General features: G+C 50.6%; 1 protein-coding gene across 7 annotated transcripts in view; it reads right to left on the reverse strand.

Annotated features, from left to right (window-relative positions):
- Positions 1 to 15038, reverse strand: part of SSH1 (slingshot protein phosphatase 1) — a 60487-nt gene that overhangs the window by 18904 nt on the left and 26545 nt on the right. For 3 of the 7 annotated variants that reach the window (XM_023241507.2, XM_023241505.2, XM_045041710.1), the window contains 7 exons: positions 11983 to 12086; positions 7532 to 7596; positions 6956 to 7077; positions 5691 to 5759; positions 4527 to 4592; positions 1526 to 1720; positions 214 to 307 (listed from right to left, as the gene is read on the reverse strand). In XM_023241507.2, the coding sequence (XP_023097275.2) occupies positions 214 to 307; positions 1526 to 1720; positions 4527 to 4592; positions 5691 to 5759; positions 6956 to 7077; positions 7532 to 7596; positions 11983 to 12086 (715 nt within the window). Of the gene's footprint in view, positions 1 to 213; positions 308 to 1525; positions 1721 to 4526; positions 4593 to 5690; positions 5760 to 6955; positions 7078 to 7482; positions 7597 to 11982; positions 12087 to 13601; positions 14000 to 15038 lie in introns of those variants that run through there. The other 4 variants (XM_019814643.3, XM_023241508.2, XM_019814645.3 and 1 more) reach the window with 4 other exon arrangements.

The raw sequence follows: 15038 nt of genomic DNA on the forward strand, positions 1-15038 counted from the left end.
TATAGGTTCAGAGAGGCCAGGAAATTGGTACGCAGCGTGGCTAGACTCGAACTAGAATGGGACTTGAAGGCCTGCGCTCTTTCTGCTAAGCTCCGTGGGAAAAGCCTCTGAGAGCCAGTGAGCAGGTGCCGGACCCGCCTCTGCTGTGGTTCGGGCAACAGGACAAACGAACACTGCGTGAGCTCTGGCCTGCAAAGGGAAGAGCTCTCTTACTTCTTTTGAGGTCACGTTTTCCAGATCCTGGCTCATCATGATGCTCCGGAGCTTGGCTTTGATGAGGCGCTCGGTCCTCTCCCCTTCAGTTGGCCTGGAAAGGAAGGACATTCGGTGACACGCACAACGAGAGGGGGCCTGAGGTCAGCGTTTACAGGAACCCCAGATGCTCCTGGGCCTAACGAGAACGTGGCCTGGACTCAGAGAACTACCGTCTCGCTGTGCATGTTTTGGGCGAGGGGGGAAGGGACAGAGAAGTCCGGCTCTGGGTCTAGAACTCCCGTGGGAGTCCACAGAGCGGTGAGCAGATGGAGTGCACAAACGACGGCTGGAAAGCAGATCCTCGCTCAGGTCTGCAGAGAATCGCTCTCAAGGCCAGATGCTGGAAGCCCCAGTGTAGCGTCCTGCCCCCCTCTCCCGCCACCCCGCTCCCCAACAACCAGACCCTTTTGTCTCTGCTTGAATGTATCTGGGTGTGACGACAGCACTGTGTCCAGAGACAGTCCAGAGTTCCCCTTGTGTCCAGCTCCCGTGATGGCCTTCTAACGTGGAGAATCTACACGTTTCCCGGTAACTTCTACCCATCAGCCCTGGTTCTACACAGACCAGGATAATTCTTCCACAGGACGCCCCTTTATGTATTCAAAGGCAACTAACGTTCTCCCCAAACCTCTCATAATCTGAGGCCTCATGGAATGTGGCTTCTGGTCCTCTCCTCACTCAGGCTGACCTCTCTGTCCATGGCCCTCTTAATGCAGTCCCAGAGGGACATACAACTCAGGGGGAGGACAGTCCTAACCAAGATAGAAGGACCACTTCCTTCTGGTCCCAGACTTTTCATTTAGTGTATGTGGCCTCAGGCCACCTGAGCTCTGTTGGAGGCCACGTGACATAGGCCACTCGATCGTGGCCTCTAAGGCAGGCTGCACTTGGCCAGTGCTGGTGCAGTTGTATTTTAGGATCCCAGGACAATGGATCTATAATACTCCTAGGAGCACAGGGAAAGGCCAGACCCCAGGGCACTGCCCAAGAGCCAGTGACGCACGTGGGCCGCAAGTTCCTCTGAGAAGCTGACAGGAGTTAGGGAGCTGTGCCCCAGAAATGCATTCACGCTGGAACCCGTCTCTGATGCGAATGGGGGGGTGGTCACACCATCGCAGAGCCAAAGACCACCCACGGGCAGCAGGTTAGGGACCCCCGCTCGGAACGCTGGTCCTGGGAGAGGTGGCCCTCGGTCGCCGGACTGCAGGGCAGGTGTCACCTCGTGCAGACTCCGGGTCGGCCGGCGTGGGCAAGGCAGCACCGCACTTACTTGTCCACAAACAGGGCCGGGGAGTCGGGCCGCGTGGACTCCAGGTCCTGCATGGCGTTCCACTCGTTGATGCAGCTCTGATCGGAGCTGATGCAGCTCTCATAGTAGGTGGCCCAGATGAGAGCCACGCCGCCGGGGAAGTAGTTGTGTCTCCGTGCCACTTCGCAGGCCTTGTGAAGGACCTGCAGGGCAGACCTGGGGTGAGGAGGGGGGACAGGGTCAGGCCCGGGGGAGGCACAGGAGTGCTGGGCCTTCCCCTTGACTGGGGGCCGAGATCGGGGCCGAGCAGGGGGCGATCCCTAAAAAACTTCCTACCGGAGTCAACCCTGCCGTGTACCGGGTTCCTGGGGGGACACAAGGCAGCCCGAAACCTCCGGATTAACACGCCCAGTCTCCGTGACACAAGCTTTGAACCCAAGAGTGGATGGGACATCCTTTATCGTGCCCAGCAAGGCAACAGTACAGATGTTGTTATCGCCCGCCCAGGCTGGCTCACGGAGCCCTTCACACTCCATAACTCCCAAGAATGAAGATTTATTTCTGAGGCTGTGGGGGTACCCTGAATTTAGGAGCCACCTCGAAGCCTAGGAGGCTCCGAGCAGGAAGGAGTCTTTAACTAACAGCGGAGACCTTTTACCGCGTTCTGAACGACGTACTGTGGAACCCTTTCCCATCAGTGTTATAATCGCTTCAAGGCTTAGGTCTCTCGGGGGAATGAGGTTCCGGAAACTCAGGTTAATACAGGAACGAAATGAAGATGGGGTTCGGGAAGGAGTGGGGTGGAAGGAACAACACGGAAAACGTACACAATAACGGTCAGCTTGGTCCCTTTTCTAAAACTCTTTTTACGAAAATCGAGGCTGAAACTTTCTCAGTGGATGGGATGAGTTGGGCATTGACGAAGAGTGGAAGCGGGAAGCCCCGGAGGGGAGCGAGAGTCCTCGGAGACGGCACAGAAGCCACCGCCGTCTGGGGCACGCTTCCCAGACACGCCCGTCCCGTCTCCAGGCTGCCTGAGGAGACGGGCTGGAGCCGCACATTTGCTACATTTAGTTTTGCTCCTTAGTTCTGGAAAAACATGGGGGCCTATTTTGTACTTGCCTGTAGAGAAAGAGACAAGAAACGATCCAGGGGCACCAGGAACATCCAGGACATGGAGAGAATTAGGATTTTGTGATCTTCCCCAGAATGATCCTGAATCGGGGGTGGTGTAGAGTAAGGGACGAGGTAAAAACGAAGCACCATATCGATTTGTGGCCCATGGGAGAATTCTGGGTAACTCATGCTGGCCCAGAGGAAAAAAGTAATGACCCTGAAACACTGGGGCAGAACCCTTCTTCTCAGGCCCCACCGGCTTTCTCCTGAGTCTTTTCCAGATTACTGGAGAGAGGCACTGTTGTGTTGAGTCTGCTGCACAAGTGGTTTGTGCAACAACCCCCCCGCCCCCCAGATGAGGAGGGCTCTCAGATGCCTGCGCTGGGCTGGGAGAAGCGCTGGACACGACCCGTTTCACCCGGTGCAGACTTTACCCATGGCTACGTCATCCTCCAGGCTGAGCGTGAGCGAGGCCCTGCACCCTGCGTCCCAGGGCAGAAAAGGCCCCTGTGAGAACACGCTCCCAGCACTCCCTGGCACAACATGGGATTCTGTCTGTGCTACGGTCACCTCCCTCAATAGACTTTAAACCCCACGAGGACAGGAATTATGTCCTGTTGTATGCCCTCCCAGATGCCCGCTGCCTGGCAGAGTGCCGTTCCCTGGATGGCACAAACCGAGTGTGTGCCAGGCCCGAAGGACAAGCTAATCTGTGCCGGAATGACATCTGGACAGCCGGAACGGCAAAAAGACAACCCCATCCCTAACCGGCTAAAGGGCCTGAATAGACATTTCTCTAAAGATTGCCCAAATGGCCAATAAGCCTACGAAAAGACGCTCGGTAGTAATTAATTAGGCAAATATAAATCAGAGCCATAATGAGATACCACTTCACACCCCTTGAGCGGGCCATCATGAAAAAATAAAATAAAATAAAATAAAATAACGGGGCACTGGAGAGGACGTGGAGGAACTGGGACCCTCGTGCACGGCTCAGGGGGGACGCAAAATGGTGCAGTCGCTGTGGAAAACGGTTTTGGTTCCTTAAAAAGTTAAACACAGCATTAACGTGATCTAGAAATCCCACTTCTAGGTACATACTCAAAAGAACTGAAAGCAGGGACTCAAGCAGATACTTCGCCAGTAGCCGAAAGGTGGAAATAACCCAAATGCCCATCAATAGATGAAAGGATAAACAGAAAAATCGTGGCTAGCCACAGACGCGAGTAATATTCAGCCTTAAAAAGGATTCGGACACGGGGGCACCTGGGTGGCTCAGTCGGTTGAGCATCTGACTCCTGATTTCAGCTCAGGTCATCATCTCACTGTTGTGGGTTCGAGCCCCGATGTTGGGATCTGAGGTGACATCGCAGAGCCTGCTCAGGATTCCCTCTCTCTCTGGCCCTCCCTGCTCGCGTGCCTGCTCTCTTAAAATAAATGACCTTAAAAAAAATTTTTTTTTTTTTTTTGCTACAGTATGGACGGACCTCGTCAACATTTTAAGTGAAATAAACCAGACACAAAAGGACAAAGAGTGTATGATTCCACTTGTAGGAGGGACCTGGGATAGGCAGAGTCAGAGAGACAGAATATAGAATAGAGGGTACCAGGGCCTGGGGAGAGAGGGCATGAGTGTTTAATGGGCACAGACTTTCTGTTTGGGATGAAGGAAAAGCTCCAGAAATGGATGGTTATGTTTGCACATCATGGATGTACATTGAATTGCATGCTTAAAATGGTGTATTTTATGTTATGCGTATTTTGTGCCACACACTCACACGCACGCACATGCACGCACACACCTAAATGAGCCTTAAAATCGAAGGGGGTCTTTCGATTCATGCTGGCAGCTAAAAAAAAAAAAAAAAATGTCAAAGGCGATGTAATTCTCTAAAACCACACTTACCACATGGCCTGGACAGACACGGGCTTGAAGACGTGCATCCGTCCCGCTGTGCTGACGCTGAACCCACTGAGAAAGACAAACAGAAAAGAACGGAACTGTGGTGAGATACTGGACCCCGTACCCACAGCGAGACGGCGGCTCGAATGGACACCCTGAGGACAAGTGCGTCTTGTGCTTCCTGACAAGGGACTACCAGCCCACTGCATCCAATAAGGGCAACGGTAGGAACAAAGAAAAAGAAAAAGAAAAACAAAACGAACGTTTGCTTCCAACCCAGCTACGTGAGGTCTGTCAAAAACACAAACCCTGGCAAGGGCAACGATGCCATCTGACGCCATCTCGTTCACGTTCCTTCCACCGTCCCAGCAGCCCACCGCGGCTACTTCCTGCCCCACATGTGCCATCCGTTACTTTTGCAATTGCATGGGAAATGTATTCATGGAAGGCAAAAGGTTAAGAAGGAAAAAAAGTAGAACCATAATCCTACCTTTTCCCCCACCCCCCCCAAAAAGTCACATTTTACTTTTTCTCCCCGAATGCTAACTATGAGGCAAGGTAACTTTTACCGTTGGAATCTCAGTGGAGGGATAAACTTCTACTCCACTCCTTTCCACTCATGGCAGAACCCGCGTATTTCCCTTGGAAGCAAATGTATGTGGGACCCGGATGGCTCTTCGTCTCTTGTTTACCTGCCCAGGCCAAACGGAAGGGTTCCTCCTCTGCAGCCCCCCAGAGAGGCACCTGAAATGCTGCTCCGCCTGCCAGCTGTCTGTCTGTCTTTCCCGGCACCCCCACAGACCATGGGGCTCCTGCCGTGTCCTTTCCAACTACAAACTTACAGAGACCAGCTCCACCTGGAGGGCACGTACTGAGTATTCATCTAACACATCAAGGTAAACGTATGAATATCAGCTGCCTGCTGCTCTTGAACTTCACACGCAGCGGACCTCCTGTAAATACCCTTCCGTTGCTACTTTGTGACCCAAATGCCCTTATGCAACGCCAAAACGTCCCCTTCCTTGTATGGCTCACTAAGGGGCATGCTGTTTCTCCCGATGTGATGAGCACATCACACATGTGACCCTGTGGATGATTACCCAACAATGCCCAAAGTAGCTTGGTGTTTCAAAGTCCACAGTGGAAGAATTAAAGAGATCTCCTTACCCATCTCCGTCGAGGTGGATTTTCGTGTCGCTCCACAGCCGGAGAACCATCCCAATGGTACAGCTTTTACTACTCGGGAGGAAAGAGCAGATGCCTTGGAGTTAGGATCCACCTGCCCAAGCACGGTCTTCCCTCTCTGTCTTTACCCCGCCTGGCCAGCTGGCAGGGGGAAACCACCACCTGACCTGGGTCTGGCTGCTGTATGTGTATCTGGGAGAAGCTCTCAGGCCGTCCGCGTACGGACCGCTCACCACTGGATTCTAGAAGACAGGAGCCTGGGACGGGCCCTCACCAGAGGGGGTCACCAGTGACCTCTACTTGGAGATAGTCACAGGGGACTCTGACCCCACCGAAGTGTAGGTGGAGCACCATAAACACCAGGTCTCAGCTGTGGCTCTCAGGGAGACAGAGAGCAAGCAGTTGACCTCACGCCCATGCTGCCGCAGGGGTGAGGCCGCCAATGGCTGGCACACTCCTGGCACAAGGCCACACGCACTCCAGGGGACGCAGGCGAGTGGTGGCAGCCAGCCGGGCCTCCTGTCCGAGGGTGGCGGGGGTGGGGAGGGTGCCAACACCATTACTGGAGCTCATTTCCGGGCCTCTGTTTCTGTACCTTTGTACAGCTGCGCTTTAAAACCTAGCTTAATCTGCTTTTGTTTTGCTCACCCCACCAGTGAAATGACACTTAATGACTTTGGAGACAGGCGCCACTGAAAAACACAGAGGGAAAGAAAGGGCTTTATCAGAGGGTCCCCTTGGATTATTATGAAAATTCTTCAGGCGTTTACAAAAGAGTCTGCTCGTGACAGACTGCCGTTGCTGCCAAGGCCAACTCCGACAACCTCCAGGGATCTAGAATGCTCGCCTCTGCCTCCACTTAGTCACCGCCTGGGAGTGACACGATGCTCATGTGACTGCAGACGGGGAGCTCTGAGCTCCCTGAGACCCCTCTTCCCTGGAGCACTGGGGACCGTGTGGACCCCTTTTCCACCCTCTACTTCTCTGTCTTCGGGGAAGGCAGTTTCCAGCCCGTCGTGTCAAATTAGACTAAGCCTTTTGTGTTAGGGAAATTCTCAGGCCCCAGCCCTTCACTCCTACCCATACTTGATCGGCTAATTATATTTCCTTTGTAGAGCTGCAAAATACAATTTACGCCTAGTCCCGGATGGCCCAGGAGCTACTTGGCTGTATTGGTGCAGACTGGCCCCTCGCAGTCCCAAACTGACATGCGGAAAGCCCAGGCTTTCCAGGCTCACCAGACTCACCTCTCCTTACTGGAAAAGTCGACTCCCAGCAAGATGCTCTCCTCCGTGTCTTGGCGCCCGCTGCTGTCTACCACCACCATGTACCGGACCCGCTCTGCCCAGGCGCTCTCCAAGCGCACGGCCTAGACGGGCAAAGACGCTCTCACTGGCCTGCCTTTCCGGATGGTGGCCCCTTCCGTCACCAAATCAACACCAAGGACTTTTGTGTTCTACCTTTCCCCCTGTGAGTTCAGGAATTAAGATGAGATTCTTAATTCTCGTGTCTTGTTCATATCCATGCACGAGGGACAGTGCTTGGCTCAGAGGAAATCCCTCAAAGTTGCTCAAATGGGTGAACAGATAAAGTCCAGAGACTGAAAATCTCAACCCAGCACAGACTGACCCCGACGCCTAGTAGTACATCCTTTCTCCGGACGGTGTGGGTGATGGTGAGCAAACCTGGCTTGGGCTTTTGTGAAATATGGGGGGAAGAATATGCTGCAACACAGAAATGCCCCGCCTCCCACTGCTCGTGAATAATTCCCTACCAAATCGCACGATTAAAAATTAAAACTTGCCACTCTCGTCTCTTCTTACCAGCTTGATCCGATCTTCACAACGCAGGAGGTTGATCATTATTTGAAGATGTTGGGGCAGGTCACCTGTTGGACCAACAAAGAAAGTTTTAAAAGGTCGCCCGCCCACCTTCTAGGCAGAAACCTGCAAGACGCTGATGATGTTAAGGGCCTGGGAGAAGACGGAGAAGTCAAAATCCCTCCACCTACACCACACGGAACCGTCCCAAAGACTAAGAGGCTCAATTTCTCTTACTCCATTCCTGAATGTTGCTCGATGAGGGTGGGGAGATCTAGCTGACTGCCATGTTTTTAGAAGTTGCTTTTATATTCTAAAATGCTTGCAGTATGGGCTCTTTAAATACAAGATGTAAAAAGATACAGACAAGCCTAGAGGGGAAATGTTATCAAGTTCAGGGGCGACTGGGTGGCTCAGTCGGTTAAGTGTCTGACTTTGGCTCAGGTTATGATCTCAGGGTTCGTGGGTTCGAGCCCCGACTTGGGCTCAGCACTGACAGTGCAGAGTCTGCTTGGGATTCTCTCTCCCCTTCTCTCTGCCCCTCCCCTACTCTTGAAATAAAGAGAGAAAGAGAAAGAAAGAAAGATGTTAGCAAGTTCAAACAAACGTTCCTGTGCAGGATGAGGGAGCAGGAACTACAGACAGGGCTGGGGCAGGGGATCTGCTAAGAGTTGGTGTGAAAGAGAAAGGTCTGGAGGTCATTTTTCCTGTTTAATACTCTCCTGCATTTTCCATAAGACAGAGACTCCTTCTACAACCTGGAGAGGAAGCAAGTCAGGTGACTACAGACAGCAGGTACTTGTTGGGTGTCCAGAAAGACAACGTGAATTGACAACGAGCACCATCACTGTCTCTTCTCTTGCTAAAAGTTCTGTCCTTGACAGCTGTTCCCAGCCCTTCTTCCCTGGTGCCCACACTGGCATTCCCGCAACCTATGAGATGCTCAAGGAGGAGCACGAGGTGGCTGCCCGCGGGGTGCCCCAGAGCTAGGACCCCGTGACGACCACAATGATCAACACTCACAGCAAGACCTCCGTGCCCGACCACACCGTCTGGTCCCTGTGCCGCCTGGGTTTTGTGTCATTCTCCTACTCCCTGAAGTCTGGGGACCAGAGGATGGCAGGTGAGTGAGTGGGGGGCCCAGGCCTTCGTCTCCACTGCCAAGTGCTTGCACATCTGGGCTCTGGTCTTGGGCCTCCTTCTGATCATTACACTCAATGTTGTTTTCGCCCACTGGCTCAGTGATGATCACCCAGGCGATTTCAGCGATCATTATTAAAGGTTATGGAGGCTACTAGCGGCTGCCTGTGGCCTGAGGCTGGCACCTGTTTTCGCAGCAGTTTGTATACGCATCACTCACTCTACAACTGAATCCAATAAAGCGTTATTACTTTATAAAGGCAGCGATCCAGAGCTTCCAGCTTCTCCGAGCAGCCCAGGGCCCAGGTGGTGCCTCCGGGCTGGAGCGGAGGGAGCGAAGACCCTCAGAGCCGGGGAGTCACCACAGAGTCTCCACAGACACAGAGGATCAACACAGCTGAAAACAAGCCGTGTGTTCCAGGCACAGGGCCCCTAACTGAGGTTCATAATCAGTGAGTAGTAAGTGGGACGCTGACACAGCTCTCTCCCCAGCTGGTACATTTCTGTTAATGTTTCTTTCTGAAGGAAAGGCTCATCTGCAAAGATGCTGATCTACCAGAAAGGACGAGTAACTCACAGATCTGTATTAATTCTGATTTGTGCAACATCCTGAGAAACAGAGTTAGCTTTAAAAAGAAATTAACCTGCAGGTCACAACCAGAATCCGAGAAGGATCAATACACTGGATTTGTTTCTTTTTTTTTTTTTTTTAATTTTTTTTAACGTTTTATTTTTGAGAGAGAGAGACAGAGACAGAGCATGAGCATGAGCATGAGCAGGGGAGGAGCAGAGAGAGAGGGGGACACAGAATCCGAAACAGGCTCCAGGCTCTGAGCTGTCAGCACAGAGCCCGACGCGGGGCTCGAACTCACAAATGGTGAGATCGTGACCTGAGCCGAAGCCGGACACTCAACAAACTGAGCCACCCAGGTGCCCCCACTGGATTCGTTTCTTTTGCAGAAGCATCTTTCACATTGTAGGGCAGGTTGAAACATATGATGTCCGAATCGTACTTCCTTCCTCAGGGAGGACTCGGGTCGTTAGAAGCTTGCCCCCTTCGTCTGCTCTCCCCGTTACAGGACTGCACTGTGTCAAACACCCCACACCGGCACTGCTTTCCGTAAGGGTTGACTGGCAGGTGACAGGTCACATTAAAAGAGGACAACGTGCTCCCCATCCCCCTCCGTCTACAACAGCACCCCTGCCTGGCGTGGCCCCCGCGCCCCAACGGCACGCAACCACCTCAGCTGGTTCTGGGCTCGCCTGCACCCCAGCACCACCCGCTCTGAGTCACAGCACACAGAGGAAAGCAAAAACAAGCCCCTTTGTCTGACGTGTGCCTAAATGAAAGGGGCATTTTCCACATAGATAGGCTCCTTTCAGCGGGACCTGGCTGTGAAGATGTGGACTTGCTGACCGACAGAACTCCCAGCCGTGGTCTGCCTTCCACACACTGTCTCTATACGCTGAAGTGTTCACTCAGCACTTGCAAAAAGATCAGAGAACATAAGCCTCAAGTATAGGCCCCTCGCAAGTGCCTCAGACTGGGGACTGGCTGACACGACCGGAATGACCTTTGCATGGGCAAAATGAACCATCATTTGTACTCCGCTCTGCGTGATTACTGATGGGATTGTGGGTCTTCCAGGGCACTTGACGGTAATTCTAGAAAAACAGGAATCAACGTCAAGTCCAGTCTGTGCCTGCCCCAGGGTCGTTTACTGAGACAGTCATGGTCCCTCTGCCTTCCTGAGCTCATCGGTCATTCCAGACCTCGGGGGCAGAAGAGCCACCAAGCCTGTGGCTTTCTTTCTACTCTCCTGTACGCTCCAGAGATGCAGGAACCAGCCGGACTTGGGGTTTTTATGTGGCTTTGCACCTCCTTCCCCAAGCTTGCACACAGTATGGAAACACTGTTTGAATCAGAGGATGGAGACATTTTATATGGAGAGTGAACAAAGCAGGAGCATTCGCTCTGTTGTAGGTGTTAAGACACGAACAATGGTTAAATTCCTGACAGGGCAGAACCGTGAGCAGGTTCAAGAAAGAGGGTTCTGTTTGCAGGGTGACTGTCTTTGCTACCGCGGTCGTGACAATCACAGCTCCAGACACAGAGCACCCACAGGGAGGGAAGGATGTTACACGCATACATTTCACATTCCATGCTGTGTGAGTTACCGGTATTTGAGGCCCGTTGTAAAGATCAGGCAACTGAGGGTCAGGAGTCGACCGTGACTGCTCAGTAAGTTGTACAGCTGGGATCAGAAGCCAGGTCTATCTGGCTCCAAGACACGTATTCTTGCCCCAAACCATACCGCCTCCTTGTGCAGGACGACTATTTTCCGAGCTTAAAACAGAGTCAAATCTTGATTCCGCATATCCGTACGGGGAAAGTACTGACTGGGCCTTGCTGTTTCTGTCAACTGTAAGACACGAAATTCGAACCGAAGCACTTGGATCCAAAATGAGGCTGGAGGACTCGAGGTTGGAGACAAAAGGATCACAGAGACAAGAAAACTGGCTGCAGCTGCTGGCTGCTTTCGAGGCCTTCGCAGATGGCATCGAGGCGTGCGCTGCCCGTCCGAGAAGCGCCCAAAGAGGCCGTGGACCCGTTACAAAGATTCACTTGTACGCGGAGGTTTCTGATTCCTCTTTTAAACCGCCTTCGGTTTCAGAGTTAAGTCACCTAAGAAAACCGGTCTTATTGCCATCTAAGCATTTCTTTTTCGTATGCTGTTGCACCTAAATGAATACTGGGTTTGATCCCCACTTTATCACTTCCTGTCTGCTTTCAAAAACCAAATCCACTGTTCAGTAATAAAGTCTTCTCACCCCCCAGTGCCTTCCAAAGACTCATAAAGAAGCCCTCCAAATGAAAGCTTTCCAAATGCTCGTGGAAATGACCAGAGTCCTCCAAGTAGGTACACGGCATCCCAAGGCGGTTACTTCCAAGGGGACAACATCTGGCTATCACACGCACTGGTGCCCTTGTTAAAAAAATCCTACTGCAACTTGAAATCTGCAGTTAACTGATAAGCCGGGAGTGGGAAATCTTTGCATCCAGATGGAATGCTGCCAACTGCCTTACTGCTTCCGTAGAAATGCACGGCCAAAGGGTCACTGGCTCCCAGAGCCACCTGGAAAACACGCCTGGCCTGCCCGTCAAGAAAAGAGCTTCTCCCATGCAGCAGGCGTCATAAGCCTGCGTTCTGCTATTTCTCTGGCCTTGAAAGCCAGCCAAGGGCTCACCACCGTGATGGAAGGTTCCTCCATTTGCACAGAAAGTAAGTTCCAATGTAAGAACCTCAATTTACCTGCATGCTTGTGGGGATGCTGAAGGCTTCGCTGGCTTTGAGGGCTGTTTCCCTGTTGTAAGAAGAGGGCCGCTCCTTTCACCATGAAAAAGCTCTCACTTAAGCTGGGAAGAATAAAAGCAGAGCACAGTCAGGCTAGAGTTCAGAGAGGAAAATGGGCAAAGACATGCAGCGGCGGAAAAGCTGTCGTGTGGACGAACGGCGTGTAAGATGCACAGGGGGCAAAACCAAACCATTTCACATGGCGCTCTTTCCAACCTTGGCTACAAGCCTGCTGCTGAGAGTCTATGTGATGAAATCACGCTTCTGCTAAAAGGCCCAAGGTTCTTTGGGCTCTTGCAAGGCGGAGCGCCCCCTTCCTGCAGGATACGGCGAACCAGCTCCCCGTAACACAAAATCTTCTAAAAACAGAGACCAACTCTCTGATTGAGAGGGAGCGGTTCCCTCTGTGAATTTTTCGCGGTCTTGCTGTGCAATCTTTGTTTGTGACTCCCTGACTTAAAGGCAACTTCACTGGTCTTGGTGCCTTCCCTTGACTGAATATAAAGAAGAGGAAATTATACTTTCACCATTTGTTTGCAAGTGGGTGGCTAGTGACCTGTGATTTAACTTAGTCAAGGCGACTGTGTCCCTACTGCTGTAGAAAACCTCTGCTGACACCATGAATCTCTCAGCAGTGAATCATTGATCTTTGCTATTTTAACCAGCAATAACACTTACATTCAACATACAACTCAAAAAGTTACAATTTAAATTTTTAAAATTTCATCTTTGCGATTTGGCGGCTATCAGAAAAAAAATGAATTACTAGTTACTACCAATTGTTAAAAAATACCATTAATGCTAAAATTACCCATAAAATACACCAAATTAACTGTTTTTTTGTGGGGAGGGGGTGGAGGGTGGATCACCTACGATTACCTTCTTTTTATTTCTTAGTATCTTCTGAATTTTCTGTACTGAGCAAATATTAATGTTTTTGAATGATTATTTTGTATTTGATTTTCAGAGTAATAGAAGACACGTACCACACATTACAATGGAAAAGCACTTTATTTCTATTAATTTGGGGCGCCTGAGTGGCTCACTCGGTTAAGCGTCCAACTTCAGCCAGGTCACGATCTCCCGGTCCGGGAGTTCAAGCCCTGCGTCAGGCTCTGGGCTGATGGCTCAGAGCCTGGAGCCTGTTTCCGATTCTGTGTCTCCCTCTCTCTCTCTGCCCCTCCCCCGTTCATGCTCTGTCTCTCTCTGTCCCAAAAATAAATAAACGTTGAAAAAAAAATTATTTCTATTAATTTTGTGAAAGATCACATTTCAATTTAGGGAACTGTAAAAATCATTAATTCTCTCTTGAGCAACAATTAACATATACATGACTTAAAAGGAAACTCTAAGAAAAAGCAGCACTGTGTATGTGTGTGTGTGTGTGTGTGTGTGTGTGTGTGTCTTAACAGAAAGCAGATCGGTTCCTGATAGAAATCTAGGAACGTTTTCCTAAACAGAAAAAAAAAAACAAGATCACTTTCACCCCAGGTGTCTCATGGAAGTAGTTAAATGTTCTAAACCCTGGAATAAAAAATTCGACTAGGTCTAATATACTAGGTGCTAAGAAAACTCACCACATGGAACTCAGCGGCTCCTGGAATCAGGAAGACAGTGATCTTCCATAATATGAAGTCCACAATAAAATCTGTGACTTTTGCTGGTTGAATTCTCATGCTAAAAATAGCGACTGCTCAAATACCAAGCGATAAGGCTGAGTGGGGCCGTGGAGTAACTGACAACCGGTTTTGTAGATCTCATAATACCGTTCCTTTACATCCGAGTAACTTCTCTCCACTTACTGTCCCCAAGAGTGTTGCCAAGCTACCCTTTCCACTCTATCAGCTGTATATCTGTGCTGCCAGTTTCAAGAGCTGGGGAGCTCAGGATTATAAACACTGAAAAAAGGGGGCGCCTGGATGACTCAGTAGGTAGAGCACGGGACTCTTGATCTCGGGGTTGTAAGTTCAAACCCCAGGTTAGGCAAAGAGATTATTATTATTGTTTTTAATTTAAAAAAAATTTTTTTAACGTTTATTTATTTTTGAGACAGAGAGAGACAGAGTGTGAACAGGGGAGGGGCAGAGAGAGAGGGAGACACAGAATCGGAAACAGGCTCCAGGCTCTGAGCTGTCAGCACAGAGCCCGACGCGGGGCTCGAACTCACAGGCTGTGAGATCATGACCTGAGCCGAAGTCGGACACTTAACCGACCGAGCCACCCAGGCGCCCCTAGGCAAAGAGATTATTTAAAAATAAAATCTTAAAAAAAAAATACTGAAAGAAACGAGGAGCATCCTTTCCTTAGTTCAGTCTCACCAAGGGAGGCAAAAAGCTCTTCAGTGCCTATCTGGCCAATTTCAAATCCAAGCTCTTACTTCGGCTGGTTGTGGAATGGCCCAACACTCCCCTACTCCTAAAACTTGTCACCCTCTCCTTCTTGAAAATTTTCCAACCTTATTTTCAGAACTATTCAGACAGATCTGTTTCAACACAGATCACTTACTACTTATTCTCATCAAAATTTGAAACTTGCCCACGAATGCCCACGAAACTTACAAAACAACCATCGGTTCACAGAAGGAGCCAGGGAAAATCTTCACAAAGCAAAGCAACATCAACCATTTTTTGTTCATCAATTAAAAAAAAAAAAAAAAGGAAAAGAAAAAAAATATCCATACTGACCAGAAGCCTTAACACTCTGGAAACAGCCAGCCATTAACAGTGACCTTTGCCTTGAAAATCATGGGCAAAAATTCCCCTGGGATTCCCTTACATTTCCTTTGGGGGGAAAAAAAAGGGAACAATGCAAAAGAACAGGCTGGTTTTATCCCGTGATTGTGATTGCTTACAAGGCCGGTGGTTCTTCAGTGTTCCCGGGACAGATAAAGAATCAGCCTCCCATCTCCGAATGAAGTCAGGGGCCTGTGTGGATGGGGGTCCTTGGAACACTGCCTCCATCCTCAGGGCAATCAGGCGCAGGCATTTACCGTAAAGAGCAAGATTTAAAGCGGC

This window comes from Felis catus, chromosome D3 (assembly GCF_018350175.1).
Source record: "Felis catus isolate Fca126 chromosome D3, F.catus_Fca126_mat1.0, whole genome shotgun sequence".
NCBI classification, from domain to species: domain Eukaryota; kingdom Metazoa; phylum Chordata; class Mammalia; order Carnivora; family Felidae; genus Felis; species Felis catus.